The following is a 16786-nucleotide window of genomic DNA, read 5'->3' on the forward strand; positions in this document are numbered from 1 at the left end:
CGACGTTATTAGTTTAGTCTTATTTTAGTCTATCGACGACGTTTTCTCGATTTTTGATAAATGGCGTTGGAGCAACATATTATTTATTTAAGTGCTATAAAATGTGTTCTTTAAAATATGTTATTTGGTTCTGTAATTTAAAATAATAAGTACACGGGAGCAACATATTATTTATTTAAGTGCTATAAAATTTGTTCTTTAAAGTATGTTATTTGGTTAATATAATAATAATTAACGCCCAACGAAGGGCACGGGTCGGCTAGTTTCTAATATAAAAGCTTAAGTTACTCCTTATTACATCAGCTATCTATCAGTGAAAGTCCCATCAATGTCGGTCCAGTCCTTGCAGAGATTAGCCGGAACAAACAGACAGACAGACAGACAAAAACTGTAAAAAATTGTTACCTATATTGGTATATGTACCGTACAAGATCAACACTTTTAGTAAAAGTGGGTTTTTTAATATTACAAAGAGACATTCCAATTCCATTTATTTGTATACATGATATGCAAGGGTAACATAGGTCCATCCATCCAACCCTCATCCATTTATCGATGAAAAAAAAGTGCACAGTACAAGTGTTTCCTGTAGTCAATACTGTTACTTTTTTTTAAATAAAATACGAAAAGAACTAGAATTACCTTATTACATACTAAGATATTATTCAGTGTTGCTATCCACTATTGACAATAAATATAATCAATTTTAGATCATTTGAACTATTTCGCTAACATACAACACAAAACACAACTTGATACAAAACTTAATATTTTTAATCGGCTATTATTATTAAAAATTTGTTAATGTGTACTATAATACAGTAGTAAAGGTTATGACCTTTCCATAGCTAATCTATATACTTATAGCTTCACGAAATAGTCCGATATGGTGCAATCAAATGCAAAATGCGTGGATCTATAACCTTGGGTTAAATGGTCCGGCGCAAATGTCACTGACGACCCAACTAGAACTGGTTAGTTAATTTCGCCATGTTCTATAGAGTACCTTTAATGAACTTTGAATTACAGACGTTGTCTTCAAAGAATACCCGTTGAATATTTCGATTTTATTTCCAACGAACTTAAAAGAAAATCACGCGTGAGTTCATTTTTTTTTATTTATCTCCAGGAAATGAATTATAGCTTAATTATATACGCTGTTAAAGTCATCATCATCATCATCATCATCATTTCAGCCTATCGCAGTCCACTGCTGGACATAGGCCGCCATAAGTTCGTGCTAAAAATGGCGTGAACACGCTGGGCAGGCGGGTTGGTGACCGCAGGGCTGGCTTTGTCGAAAACGCTGCTGCCCGTCTTCGGCCTGTGTATTTCAAAGTCGCAATTGGATGGTTATCCCGCCATCGCGGTTGGCATTTTAAGTTTCAAGGTAGTGGAACTGTGTTGTCCCTTAATCTCCTCTTACGACGCCCACGGGAAGAGAGGGAGAGGCTATATTCTAACTGCTATAGCCACAGCGACACTTCACTATAATAGCGTGTTTTAATGCAATTCTGTGCGTTTCATTCCTAAATTACTTGTTTTGTTTCTATTACAATATTGTATTTTATTGGGATGCAACAAGGAATTAATAAATAAATAAATATATAATGTGTCGGCATTGTTTGATTTCTTATATATGTATCTTTCTAGGCCATTAGTGATAAGCATATTAATGAATTTGACGTTTCTATTAAGACCATCTACATGAAAGATCAAAACATATTTACCACAATAATGAATAGAATAATATTCTACATAGCTTTAAATTAACATTCAAGACATATTGACTTGTTAGTCATTACTACATGCAATATTATTAAATAGTTTATTAATTAAAATTATTCAGGAGATGAATTTACCAAAAATTATATGGAAACATGTGATATTTGATTCTTAGTTTAAGTGTAACTATTTAACTTGACATGACACTGAACAAGCGGATATGATTGTCAATAAAAGCTATTAATACTTATTAAATCCAAAACATCTCATTAAATATGATTCCAATCTACATATTAACTTAGCTAATTATAATAAAGATGCGCCGTTAATTATTATTTTTAGACGAGATTTATGTCTGTTAATATTTGATGTATTTATCAGATTGCTTTTAAAACATTTAGAACAGGATGTGTCACTCATCAATATTAAATTATTTTTTGCTTATCTTATTAATTATTCGTACCATATTGTACGTATTTAACATATTATATGATGTAAAAGTCGCAAATAATTTATTTATATTTTTTTTTGTGGAAATAAATTTAATATGTGGTTTAGTGTGTAAATGGATCAATAAGTAAATGTCCTCATTTAAATATAAATATATTAATATATAATATTAAAAAAAATTGATATACATGTTATAATAATTCTAAATTTTTTTTCTACGATTATACTTATCTACATAAAAATGTACTTATTTACCGACTTCCAAAAAAGGAGGAGGTTCTCAATTCGACTGTATTTTTTTTAATGTATGTTACTTCAGAACTTTTGACTGGGTGGACTGAATTCGACAATTTTTTTTCAATCGAAAGGTGGTGTATGTCATTTGATCTCATTTAAATTTAGTTGAGATCTAACAACTACTTTTCGAGTTATATCTAATAATGCGTTTTTACTTGACGCTTTTTTCGTCGACCTACGTTGTATTATACCGCATAACTTTCTACTGGATGTACTGATTTCGATAATTCTTTTCTTGTTGGAAAGTAGATATCCCTAGTTTGGTACTAACTAGGAAACTAGGATCTGATGATGGGATCCTAGAGAAACCGAGGGAAACTCTCGAAAATCCGCAATAACTTTTTACTGGGTGTACTGATTTTGATAATTTTTAATTTAATCGAAATCTGATGTTTTTCATGTGGTCACATTTAAATTTTATCGAGATCTGATAACTACTTTGTGAGTAATCTTTGATAACGCGTAGTTACTTGACTATTTTTTCGTCGATCTACGGTGCGTTTCGGTGTATTCGTTTGCGAGCAAACACAATTATTTCAAACGTAGGAAATTAATATATTATTATTAAACATGTGTTTTAAAATACATTCCTTTTGTCTATAATTATAATTAAACTTACTATGCTTTTCTCCACGCACTTATTTTTTTAATATAGTAATACCTGACTCGGCCAACATTGTCTTGCCGCTAAACGCTATTTAAAAATAGGGTAGAAGGGTGGTAGAAGCGTGAAAATTTAGGGTTGTATGTATTTTTCAACGCCAAATCATAATAAAATAAAGAATAAATAATTTATCTAAAAATTAAAAAAAAAATTAGGGGTTGACTACCCTTAACATTTAGGGGGATGAAAAATAGATGTTGTTCGATTCTCAGACCTACCCAATATGCACACAAAATTTCATGAGAATCGCTCTAGCCATTTCGTAGGAGTTTAACTACAAATACTGCGACACGAGAATTTTATATATTAGATATAACAAATTGACAAAAACGGTAAAAAAACTTGTATAAAAAACAGTAGCTGCAACTTTAACATTAATAAATTGCGTGTAACATAATATGCTTCTATAAATAAACTAATCACTTAAATGCTCTGCTATTTATTGTGTATTTTGTGGTTATAAGTTAAAATGTCACATATAACAAATGTGATATAGTTATGACTGATGTGTCAGTTTATTACACTTAATTTTGACACAGTAATGCGTAGGTACTCTCAAACTATATTTATTTATTATTTTGTAGACAGTATTGGTCTATACAGTCTAAGGTTTTCTACTAGACCAAAATATTACTAGAGTACGCATTAATTTGTCGAGTTGAGGTGAGCTATCGGAGATGCTTTAGACGAAATCAAATTAAAAAGAAGATCTTAAAACTTCCCTAATGTTTTTTTTTTCAATTTTTTTGTTTTAATCGAATGGTGAAGGAAAACTTAAAAGAAGTAACGAGGATGGTGAACAAGATGTTGATGAAAAAAAGAAAAGTGCATCAAAAAGTGTGTTGACATAAAAATATGAAAAATAAAATGATGGTACAGATTGCCAATCGAAGGAGGTTTTAGTATAATTTTCTTACGATTATAAGGTTCCGATTCGCCTTCAATTAACTGACTTGTATACTTTTTGCTCCTACCTGAAACAACAAGACAAAAATGTTAAATAATAAGGCTGGTATAGTTAGAAATTATTAATAAAAATTCACAATAAAAATAGAAAAAAGAACTGACTGCGGACAATAAAACCTAAAGTTTATGTAATTTTTAGTTGTAAAAAATTAAAATCCCTACTTCCCTACAATATTGTAAATGTGAACGTAAGTTTTTTGTTACGCTTTCACGCGAAAACTACTCAACCGATCTTCATAAAACTTTGTACACATATTCTTGGAGGTATTAGAAATAACATAGGTTACTTTTTATGAAACAAAAAATATATTTAACGAAAAATAAAAAAATTGTTTGTCAAAAAATCTCAAAATCTAGCTACTTGAACGTCATCTAGCAGTCCAGTAATGAAGTCCCAACCCTGAGTACTGTAATACCGATGCATTGTATTATCGACGGCCACGTCAATATCCAATCCAATTGACTATAGTTTCAGCTGTTTGGAATTTTCCTATATTTTTTGTTATTTTTTTCTGTCTTTATATCTCTACTAATATTATAAATGTGAATGTAAGTTTGTTTGTTACTCTTTCACGCGAAAACTACTAAATCGATCATCATGAAACTTTGTACACATATTCTTAGAGGTATTAGAAGTAATATACGATATTTTTATTAAAAAAATCAATGCGGGCGAAGCCGCGGATATAAGCTAGTTAGCGGGATGTAAGCGTTAAATAAACTGAAATGTAGGATGCAGGGAGATCTGTAGTCGGCGTTGTCTGTTTAGTAATTTTAAGGGATCGTAGAAACGGACACACATGCATACACACCGATCACAAACACAAATCCCTTTTCTTTGACAATCTTTTTAAAGAAAATATTTGATGAAAAAAGTTCTCATTATCATTGTGTTTAATATTAGTCTAATTATAATTTGACTGAAATTTTAAATTTTATTTTCGTTATGTGTTTCCACTGGAATAATAAAATAATAAAGAAGAAAGTATTATAAATGTACGCTTATTAAAAACACTATTATTAAAGCTATTATTTAAACTATTAAAGCTATTTTCTACTTGTAGCGAATTTTTCTTCGAAGCGAAAATTTATTCTTATTTCACGTTATGAAATGTCATCAGAAGATTAATTAAATTATAATTAAATTTAGCCTCAAATATTTCTGAACGTAATTTTTCAATGACGTTTTCGTCGCATACAAAATTAAGCTGTGATATTGTTAGGTGGATAAATTCAAAGAAATCTTTGAGGAAAATTTTTGTAGCGGAATATCTGAGGCAGCTCGAAAACGGGTCAAAGCTCTAACGATGCTCCTTTTTTACATTTTTTCACTTCCAAGCCGCACAAGTCGAGTTTGTTGAAAGCTGTCGCCATTATGAGAATTTTTTTACCCGTCGGGAAATCAGGAGATATTCCATGAAGTGTGATTTTTCGTGACGTTTGCGGCATTTATTAGTAACAACGATCAAATATTTTAAATCGTTGTTTAGACTTTTCTATAATGTTTTCAAATAACTAAAACGTTATTAGATACTTAATACTTGATTTCTTTATAAATGTATATACTATCTACTACATATAAACTAATATATATATACAAGCTGACCCCATAAACGTTGTTTTGCTATATATGTTATTGATCGATGTATTATCCCAGTCGGGATGCTCCACATTTCAAGCACGAAATTTCCTTTTTTTTAAATTTCATCAATAGAACTATCTATTAAAACAATCTTTACTTGTTTTGGATTTTTTTTGTTTTTCTTTTAGCTTATTTTTGTTTGTCTTCAATTTCAAAGCTACTTACTGTCCATATTCTCTTTACGGACTCAGTATCGTGAACAAGACATTCGTAGCTAATATCGAAATATCGAGCTCCGCAAAATGAAAATAAAAAAACACGGTTAATATCCCGTTTTATAATTAATGAATAATTTTAATTAATCTTTATGTATTTGTAAAAAAAAATATTCCTTATCTTATATTTCCATACTTATCAGAGAAATGATAATTAATTGTATTTTGAATATTCTGAATAGATATTAAAGGAAATGTTTCGTAATATTTAAATAGGAATCGGCAATTTTTAATAGGAATTAAATTTTAATATACATGAGTAGAATTAAGTATGTTTCTGGATTATTTTAGTGACCCATTATTCCGTGACATTTATCAAAATACAAGATTTGTTCGTTATTTATTTAAATATTTATATAATGGTTCATTATCGTTTTTATATGTAATTGATTATTATTATTCTTATAGAAAAATAGAGCAAGGTAAAAAAATACGTATTTATTAATTAAAAAAAATATTCACGCAGTTATAATAATTTTTCAGCTTATTTAACAATAACTAATAAGTAATAATTAACACGGCTGACATCGAACCCACTTTCAATACCAGTTTCATCGACGTTCTGATAGAAACCGCTAGAAGTGTAAAACACACTCCCAGTATCCACGTTTCCTCTTACACCTGACTGGAGCTTTATCAAGAGAACAATCATTGCTTTTCACCGTGCAAAATGATTATAATAATATATGATTAGAAGCCGTAGAAGTGAGAAGCCGTATATACGGCTCTATCCATTAGAACTGCCCGATAATCTCGTGCGCATCATACGAGACTTCTTGTCAAAGCGCACTTTTCGATATCGGGTCGATGGCACTCTGTCTTCGCCCCGTCCTATCCGCGCCGGAGTTCCTCAGGGCTCGGTGCTCTGACCACTTCTAAATTCGTTGTACACGAATGACATCCCGATTCCTAAAAATAAAGCCACCAAGCTGGCCATATTCGCCGATGACACGGCCATCTTCGCGACCGGCAACTTCTCGACTCCAATGCGCGGCCACCGCCCTCGGCGAGTGGTTTAGGAAATGGAGAATCGAAGTAAATCCCGAAAAGAGTGCAGCAGTGCACTTTGTTAAATACACCAGGCGCGTCTTCTGGACAAAAGGTCGACCCGGGACCATAACCCTATGAGGCACTCCGATTCCTTGACTAAAGGAAACAAAGTACCTAGGCGTCATTCTCGACAGTAAACTTTCGTTCACAGTCCACATTAACCGGGTCCGAAACAAGGTAGCGTTCGTACTAGGTCGATTGCTCACGCTGTTATGCGGGAGGAGTAAAATGTCTCTTAGAAATAAGACGACATTATACAAGGCCTGCGTACGACCTTTTATGACCTACACGTGCCTTGTCTTCGCTCTTATGGAGCCGACACTCATCCATAGGCTGGAGCCTATGGATGAGCGTTATTGCGTCTAATCATACAGAACAAGTTTCTGCGCACTGCCACGTACTCGCCGCGGTACGTGCGTAACGTCGACTTACATCGCGACCTTAAGATTGATTCGATCGCTAAGCACCTCAAAATACTCGCTACGGCGTATTTTGAGAAGGCGCGCAGTCACCTAAACTCTCTTGTAGCAGAGGCTTGCAAATACGTAGGTAAAGGTAACTTTCAGACAATACAAAGACGTCCCATGCACGTCTTAACCGACCCTGACGATAGGATCACGGCGCTTAACACCATATACACCACTACACAAAGGACACACACACACCGCCTCCGCTGGCGAGGGCGAGGTCCCTGCGTTCTGACGGCTCGCACGCGCCTAGGCGCGTAGCAGACCGTCTGTAAGCCGTCTCAGCGCTCCGTATAGCGCCTCCTCCACTCCGACGACGCTCTAAGCCGAGGTGCGATCTCGCTAGGAGACACCCTTAGGGCGTGCGTTTTTCCCCGAGCCCTCCCAGAGGGCTCCCCTTCTTCCTTCGCGGCCGGTGTCTATAGTACCCGGCCCCTCTCACCGGTGACGCTGTAAAGGCCGCTAGGGCCAACAGAACTCTACACTTCGAAAAAAAAAAGCCCGTCTATGATATATATACCACAATACACGAAATTTTAAACCGTAAACGAACAAAATCCTATTTAATATAGTATAGAATACTTATTAAAAGTTTTAGGTAAATATTTCTTGCTACTGATCCTTGTCCGTGGATGTGCTAAGTACGTACGCATGTTCTTTAATAATAATATAATTTTAGATATGTCAAAAATAAATTAATGTCATAATAATATTCTTGATTTATAGCTAATTTGACATAGTGTCAAGGTTCAAACTAAATTAGACGAATAATTATGTAAATTATAAGAATTACGTTTAAAAATATAAGAATTACGTTTCAATTATACGGTTCACGTGTAATCTCGCAATAAATTAAATATTATGGTAATATCTAATTTAGATTTCTATAACAAATTTATATCTAATACTATTAAACGAGCAATTCTTGAATATATATATAATTTAGTATGCAGGGGATTTCGGGGAAGATAAATAAATTTAGATAGGATTTATTTTTAAAAAATGTCGTTTTATCCCAGTTTTTAGACAGTAAAAAATGGCTACAATATCTTTTTTATTTATTTAACAATTTATTTACACTAGGATAGCAAAAGGATATAGCTCTTATAAACAATACTGGTACAAAGGCACTACTTATCCCATGATGGAATCTCTTCCAGTAGTCCTACCACAGGAAACTTATAAAACAGTCGCAAAATTAGCGTGTACAATCTAAACATATTGAGAATAAAAATATAATATATAATAAATACATAATTATACAATATATAAATGCACAAATACATAATAATGTATACACACGTAGATACAAATAATACGATACTTATACTTATACATACACGCATACACATATACGATACATAACTAATACATACGATAATATATTCAAATCCGTACACTAAACTAAATTGATTTTAGACTAGGATTGATTAAGGTTGAATTTTCTCACTCTTTTCTTAAATAGCGATAGTGTTTTGCAATCGCAAATTTCATATGGTAGGAAATTCCAAAGTCTAATGGAATGTACAGTAAAGGAGTAAGAATAAAATCGGTACGGTGGGTGGGCATCTGAAGAAGAGAACGCTTAAGAGATCTGCACGGAGAATCATCATCGTAAGAGAAAGAAAAGCGGTCCCATAGATACTAAGGAGAACGAGGATTAAGTTGTAATAGCTCAGGTGGAAAATCGGCCAGTCGCGATCAACCGAAAAGACCACGGTTCAAATCTTCAAATTTCCAGATCGGTTATCATTTTTTCTTTTTTTTTCTAATTGCACTCATTATTTTTTATTTAAATAGCAAGTTCTTATTTTTTATTATCATCTCGGTAAAATCGAAAAATATTATTCATATTTTGTCATTATTATTTTTTAATTATTTTTTTATTTTTGATCTTTTATATTTATTTGTATTTTTTATTATTGTCGGTAAAAAAATATTATTCATATTTTATAAATATGTAATTCGTATTTAAATATGATTTCCAAAAAACACGACTTACTAAAAAATACCGGCATATATTCAGAGATGTCTCAGTGGTTAACAGGTTTAACACCGGCAGCGACCACCGGCTAGTACGGGGCACTCTGAATATATGTCTCCGAAAGGAGCGGACCCGCTTGATGAAATCTACTCTCCGACCTACGCTGCCCCAAATACTATGTGGCTCCGAGCAGTTTCAGTTGGAACTCCAAAACCGATTCGATTCGCTGGAAACTACTAGCGACGTGGACGAGATAACCGACAACGTGGTGAAGACGGTGTGTACACTGGGTCGCAGGCACTTTCCACCAACAAAGCCAACGAAGCAGTCCAAACTTTCTCCCGAAGCCTTGGATCTGATGCGGCAGAGGCGCGAGTTGCCGGCTGCTTCGCCAGAACAGAGGGCTCTTTCCAAGAGGGTACGGAAAATTATTCGCCGAGACCTCCGCTGCTCAAATACGAGAGAGGTTGCTACTCTGATTGAGCAGAATAGGGGGTCCAAAGTTTTCCAAAGACCATTGGGGAGAAGCCTTCTTGCGAAGCTTAAAACAGCAGATGGCAGAACCGTCTGCTCTCGCCCTCAGGTCCGAGAAGAGGTTAAGAATTTTTATGGACAGCTGTACTCGTCGAGCGCACGCAAGCCTGCGACTTGGGACACCGAAGATCCACGGGCACCATTGTTGCGCCATTATTCGGAGTGTATCCCGGACTTCGAAGAGGATGAGATTGGTGCAGCGCTCGGGCAGCTTAAAAACGGGAGGGCCCCGGGGGATGACGGAGTTACCACTGAACTCCTTAAAGCCGCAGGGCGACCTGTCCTGAAAGCCTTGGCAAGACTATTTAACGCCGTCATCCACCGAGGTACCACGCCGGAGGCGTGGTCCAGGAGTGTGGTGGTGCTGTTCTTTAAGAGAGGCGATAAGTCTCTGTTAAAAAATTACAGACCGATCTCACTTCTGAGCCACGTCTATAAGCTGTTTTCGAGGGTTGTTACGAATCGTCTCGCCAGAAGACTCGACGAATTCCAACCACCAGAGCAGGCTGGGTTTCGAAATGGCTACAGCACCGTGGACCACATCCATACTGTTCGGCAGATTATCCAAAAGACGGAAGAATATAATCAACCGCTGTGTATGGCATTTGTGGACTACGAGAAAGCCTTCGACTCCGTCGAGACCTGGGCTGTCCTGGACTCTCTGCGGAGATGTCATATCGACTGGCGATATATCGAGGTACTAAAATCTATGTACGACGCGGCGACGATGACCGTTCATGTCAATGACCAAAGAACAAGACCTATTTCCCTCCGGCGCGGGGTAAGACAGGGGGATGTAATATAACCGAAACTGTTTACCACTGCGCTAGAGGATGTTTTTAAGACCTTGGATTGGGGGGAACGGGGCATCAACGTCAACGGTGAATTCATCTCTCACCTTCGTTTCGCCGACGATATTGTCATCTTTGCGGAGACGCTGGATGAGTTAGGCCAAATGCTGGCCGGCCTAAACGAGTCCTCCCGACGGTTCGGTCTCTGTATGAACTTGGATAAGACGAAAGTTATGTTTAACAACCAAGTCATACCGATACCGGTATCGGTCGATGGTACCCTTCTCGAGGTTGTTCAGGATTATATTTACCTAGGCCATACTATCCAACTAGGCCGCAACAACTTCGAGAAGGAGGCCGATAGGAGGATTCGGTTGGGCTGGGCGGCGTTTGGCAGACTCCGTCGAGTCTTCACTTCGAAGATTCCGCAATGCTTGAAGACAAAAGTTTTCGAGCAATGCGTCCTGCCTGTGTTAACATACGGAGCCGAGACGTGGACACTGACCAAGGGACTGGTCCACAAGTTTAAAGTCGCTCAACGTGCAATGGAACGGGCTATGCTTGGGGTCTCTCTCAAAGACAGGATTAGAAATGAGACTATCCGCGAGAGAACGAAGGTAACCGACATAGCCCACAGAATTAGCAAGTTGAAGTGGCAGTGGGCTGGTCATCTGTGTCGCAGGACCGATGGCCGTTGGAGTAGACGGGTCCTAGAGTGGAGACCGCGTCTTGGCAAACGCAGTGTGGGACGTCCTCCGGCCCGTTGGACCGACGATCTACGTAAGATTGCCGGTGTAGGCTGGATGAGGATTGCGGAAGACCGGGATGTGTGGCGCGAACTTGGGGAGGCCTATGTCCAGCAGTGGACTGCGATAGGCTGAAGTGACTAAAAAATACCGAGCTAAGCTCGGTCACCCAGGTACTCTTCTGTTAAATGTAGATAATGTACGTATTTGGGCATTCATTATGTGATATCGTCAAATTCATAATGTTTCACACGATGTTACCTTGATATTTATTGTTATTGATGTCTACATGAGTTATAGCCGGATGTTTTATAGCCTAGTTTTTGTACCGTTTGATTCCTAGAGAGTAGACAGCAAATTTTATTGACTATTTTTTATCTCTTTATAATACTAGAATTAACAGTTAATAATAAATACATATAAGTAAAATTGATTGATATGTTTTCGTAACAGAATTACCGAGGAAATAGATAATTAAAACTTTCATTTGAAAAATATAAAGTAGAAGATGGAATCTTGTAATTTGTACTACGAAGGTGGTTCAATAGGCGTAAAGTTAACGTCAGATTATAAAAGCGAGAAATGTCAGCTGCTTAATTTGTCTCTTCCAGTAAATTGCATACACTACAATTTTTTTATTTTAATTTGTAGTTGGTTATTAATATTTAAAATTATCCGTTTATATGAACTACATGAATATCTTTAACATACACGGTCGTTCATCCTAAGACTAATATACATATTTTTGTAACAGAAGTATTTAGTAATTATAAATATTAATAAATATAAATCGGGTTTAGACTTAAGTCGGAAATTGAACCTTATGTTGTACCACAGAGTACCTACTTATTATTGAATAATAGTAATTTATTTATAGAAAATAAATAATACATAAGTTAATATTCTGATTTTGAAATACTACAATCAAAACCTCGTTTTTCGGTTTCGTCGCATTTAATATTCGTTGTACTATAATTAGTATTTTGCAACGTTACCAAACTGAATCCGCGCTTTGTAAGTATTTATTAAAATGACAAGCGTGCATATGCGCAATTAGATAAACACCATGGGTCAACTCTCGATTAGCACTTGAGTAATATTAGACACCATCAGACAAATATTTGCCAGTAATTAATATTTATCTTAGTTTTTAGAACACTAATTTGGCGTAACACTTGAGGTTTGTGTTGTTTACAATCTTAATAAATATATTCATAAACACACCAAACATGTGCTTTTATACATAAGCATTGTTTGAATTTATACGTAATTTACTATTTCATAACAAAAATTCATCGTTCACCTTATTATGTGTGTTTAAGTTTATTTAAAAAGTAGCCACGATCCATTTGAGCAAATTTCTTTGTCATAACTAAGGATCTAATAATATTGAAAGGAAAAGGTTTCAACTTGAATAAGTAGCATGCTCAAATAATAGATTACCTTCGGAGTAAACGGAGTCTACTTGTTCACTCTCGACGCTTTGCAAGTTGTCGTCCTCTCCATAATCTTGGACGGATATTTCCGGCAATTCGAAATTCTCTGGAACGTCTGAATTTTCTGCCATATCTTCTGGTAGCTCTGAATCATCTGACATTTCTGACTCTTCTGGTATTTCTTCATCTTCAGGTATATCCTCTACTATTTCTGATGGTATTTTTTTTAGGTTACGATTGTTTGACTGTCTTATTGGTCTGTCTTCTATCTTTTTTACTGGTAGAATATCAAAGATTGAAGGTGCTTTAACATTAGTGCTAGCTAGTCCCAGCTTCTTCTGAATAAAAGCTTCTAAGATCTGCTTGGTGATAACGTTCTGCCTCGCCAGCTCGTGAGGGTCTGTGGAGAAAGGAGAATAACAGATAAAAATGACAGCGCGAAAACCAATCAAGTATATCGTTCGGAGGTTAAATTTTAAAACGAGTTTGACGTCATTTTTATCTGCTTCCCCGTATTCTCCCTACATTCGCAAGGGGTTTTGAAAGCTTGTCTTTTTGAGATAAAAACTAACCAAAATAATACAGTAGTTAAAAAAATATTAAAAAATTATTTAAGATTTTCATTTCGTTAAATTTCACCTCCGTACAATGTCTATTTATAATACGCAGAACTGAACTGAACATTGATATTCTATTCAGATAAAGAAGTTGCGGCGACTTTCCAATTATAGGCCAACATCATAACTCTTGCTTTGTCATATGTTGTACTGCTCCAAAAAGAATGCTACAATGCCATTGTTACAACTGTATAACAAGAACAATAGTGGCTTATCAGATTGCTTGTTATAGCATATTGAATGTATGGAAGCTAGTGTTTAAGTAATCCGAATAATAATAGGCATGTAAGGAAGTGCTTAATACATTTAAGTTTTGTACATCATATTGTCCGAAATCATCCGCCCTTAACCGTTGAATAAAAATAAAATTGAAGGTTGCTGCTACTATACAGATGTAGATACATTATAGCAATAGACATTTTAATAAAAATTTAGCACTAACAGCTCTATCAATTTTGATAATCTATGTAATTAATTATTACGAGCAACGCATATTGATGTACAGATTTGCAGAACACGTTTAAAAATTCATTTTCATTATAAATCGGCAATCAAATAAAAAATTGTGATCTTATGATAGAAATAAATTAAACTTCTATATTGCTTCACAATGCGAAATTAAAGCATCGTGTGCTCTTTAAGATTTATGAAATAGATACATTGGCTGTTATTAGTCTGTCTTTAAATCTAATTTATAGTTATTGAGACGAGCTAATGTTCCAATTAGTCATCGCGCAAACCGTTGTATCCCGCTATTTTGAGTCGTTTCAAGAGACAAAATAAATCGAAATATTTTGCAAATTGGTGTTAGATATCTTTTGGGTTCATAATTTGTTTGATAAATTTAGTTAGACATTATTTTTAGTTTAAAACAGAGGCTTATTAATGAAAGATTTTAAGTTGATGACGCGTCGGCGCAGTGCTCACAGCTGGTTCGATCCCCGCTCACGACAGACATTTGTATTGGCCATATAGATGTTTGTCGTGGTCTGGGCGTTTGAGTTTATGCCTTGTATGTTTCTGAACCCCCGACATGGGAGAAAATCTTACCGGGGCCGTTGAGTGTGAAGTGTTTTTTTTTGTTTTGTGTTAATGTAAAATAGATATTGAATGTACCTTACCGCGAGAATGTTGTTTTATAGATCATGTGTACATTTTTTTGACAATATCGTGACATTTATAGTACATACCTCCGTTTTAAGGGTCAAACTTGTGTATAATTAAATTTTAATTGAATCGCTCCAGCCTGTAATATGTAGGATATTATATATATATATATATATATATATATATATATATATATATATATATATATATATGACAACTACCGGGACCGACAGCTTAACGTGCTCTCCGAGGCACGCTGGGGAGATTGTAGAGGACAAACAACTAGACCGGTAATAGATATTTGTATAAACACAAATATCCGAGTGGGACTCGAACCCGCGACCGTCGGTGTTTAGGCGACGCCGACACGGCACACTCACGACTATACCAGAGCGGTTGTCTTAATATTGAATGTAAATTACTTATTTTGTAAAATTTAAGATCATATAAAAACTGCATGAAAATGTCAAGATCAATTTCCGCTGAACAACACAGCGATATCTTATCGCAATCACATAGGATATGCGACATCCTTCTCGATATATATCGCAATTTTTTTCTTGAATGGCACCTGGCGTACAACTATAAAAATACACTCAACACACACACACACACACACACACACACACACACACACACACACACACACACACACACACACACACACACACACACGCACGCACGCACGCACACACATGCATGAATATCTATAAAGCGTTTTTATTGTATATTTATAACAAAATGCAAATGAAAACAGCAAAACGAAACCTCATAAAAGAATATTAATTAATTAAAAAAATCATAAAATTAATTTAAAAAAAATGTAATACAACGCGAGGAATTTTCTATATCAATACTAATATTTGTATGATTTTTTTTAAACTGATATACTGCAAAATAGCTAAACCTATTTTAATTACTAGTTTGACTTTCTCAATTAATTTAAAGTGTTTTTCGAAGACATACGTATAATGAAGGTTCACACATATCTCAAATATTTCGTTAATTAATAATAAGTAATAATTATTATTTTGCAGTTCTGGTTAAACATGTATGTTAAAAAAGTTAAAGAACAAACTAAAAAGAAAAATGTTTATTTGATTGATTAAAAATCAAGAAATGTGTGTTTCTTTAAAAAAAATATTAGCTGAATCTATTAATAGTTGTATGTAAGGATGAAAATTCGTTACGTACTCTTTCTGCCGAAAGTAACTAAGTTAATAACAACCAGAGTTGATACATAGATAACTGGAAATTTAGACTAGAAAATAGGTTAGTTTTTATTTTGAACTAGATGTACCCTGCGCGTTGCTACTCTTTTTTTTTGGTCGTACCAACTCAGAAACCTGTGTGGGCTCATGCACAACACTTTGCTGAAGATCATGACATAATAAAATACATAGTTTACGATTCTGTAAAGGATAAACAGACAAACATTCATTTTTATATATAGACAAGATTAGTACGGGTTTACGGCGAACTTGGGAAGGCACATAGTTCAGCAGTGGACTGCAATAGGCTGAACTGACTGACTGACTGACTGACTACGGGTTTGGGAATCGTGGAGAGAAAACCGCATGGGAAAGTTGTTAGGCTTACTAATAGGTGTTGTACAGTAAGCCTATCGACATCCATCATGTTCGCAAAAACACGCATTTTGCGAAATATAAAATTATGCGAATAAAATAACGGTTATGACAAAAATTACAAAAATATGTTAATTGTCATTTAGAAATAGGCAATTCGAATTTAAAGAACTTGTGTTTTATTTTTCACAAAAACAATTTAGTGAAAAACAAAAATGACATGACAAAAATTTAGTGATGGGAAACACGCTCCTCGATATCGATACTTTTGATTAGGTTATTGTTATCATGGAGCGTTTTCTGCAAAGATCGAATTCACTTGGGAAACGACCTAACGATTTTCCCAGTGACACCTCGCATTGAGAAATACCAAAGAGACCTGCACGTCCGGCGGAAGCAAATGCATCGGTCCCAACAAACACCACAAATCGGTTCACCCCTTTGGAAACCAATAACTCATCGGCAGATAACCCAAACAAACGACTTCAAGATGCTACTACTGCCCGTAA

The 16786-nt window shown here is 35.1% G+C and overlaps 1 protein-coding gene across 1 annotated transcript in view; it reads right to left on the reverse strand.

The window, feature by feature from the left end:
- LOC123659407 overlaps positions 1–16347 on the reverse strand; it is a 50058-nt gene extending 33711 nt beyond the window's left edge. Inside the window, exons 1-3 of the mRNA XM_045594623.1 lie at positions 16291–16347; positions 12975–13488; positions 4054–4110 (exon numbers count right to left, since the gene is read on the reverse strand). Coding sequence (XP_045450579.1) covers positions 4054–4110; positions 12975–13488; positions 16291–16347 — 628 coding nt within the window. The remainder of the gene's footprint in view (positions 1–4053; positions 4111–12974; positions 13489–16290) is intronic.
- Positions 16348–16786: the final 439 nt, after the last annotated feature.

This window comes from Melitaea cinxia, chromosome 14, assembly GCF_905220565.1.
Source record: "Melitaea cinxia chromosome 14, ilMelCinx1.1, whole genome shotgun sequence".
NCBI classification, from domain to species: domain Eukaryota; kingdom Metazoa; phylum Arthropoda; class Insecta; order Lepidoptera; family Nymphalidae; genus Melitaea; species Melitaea cinxia.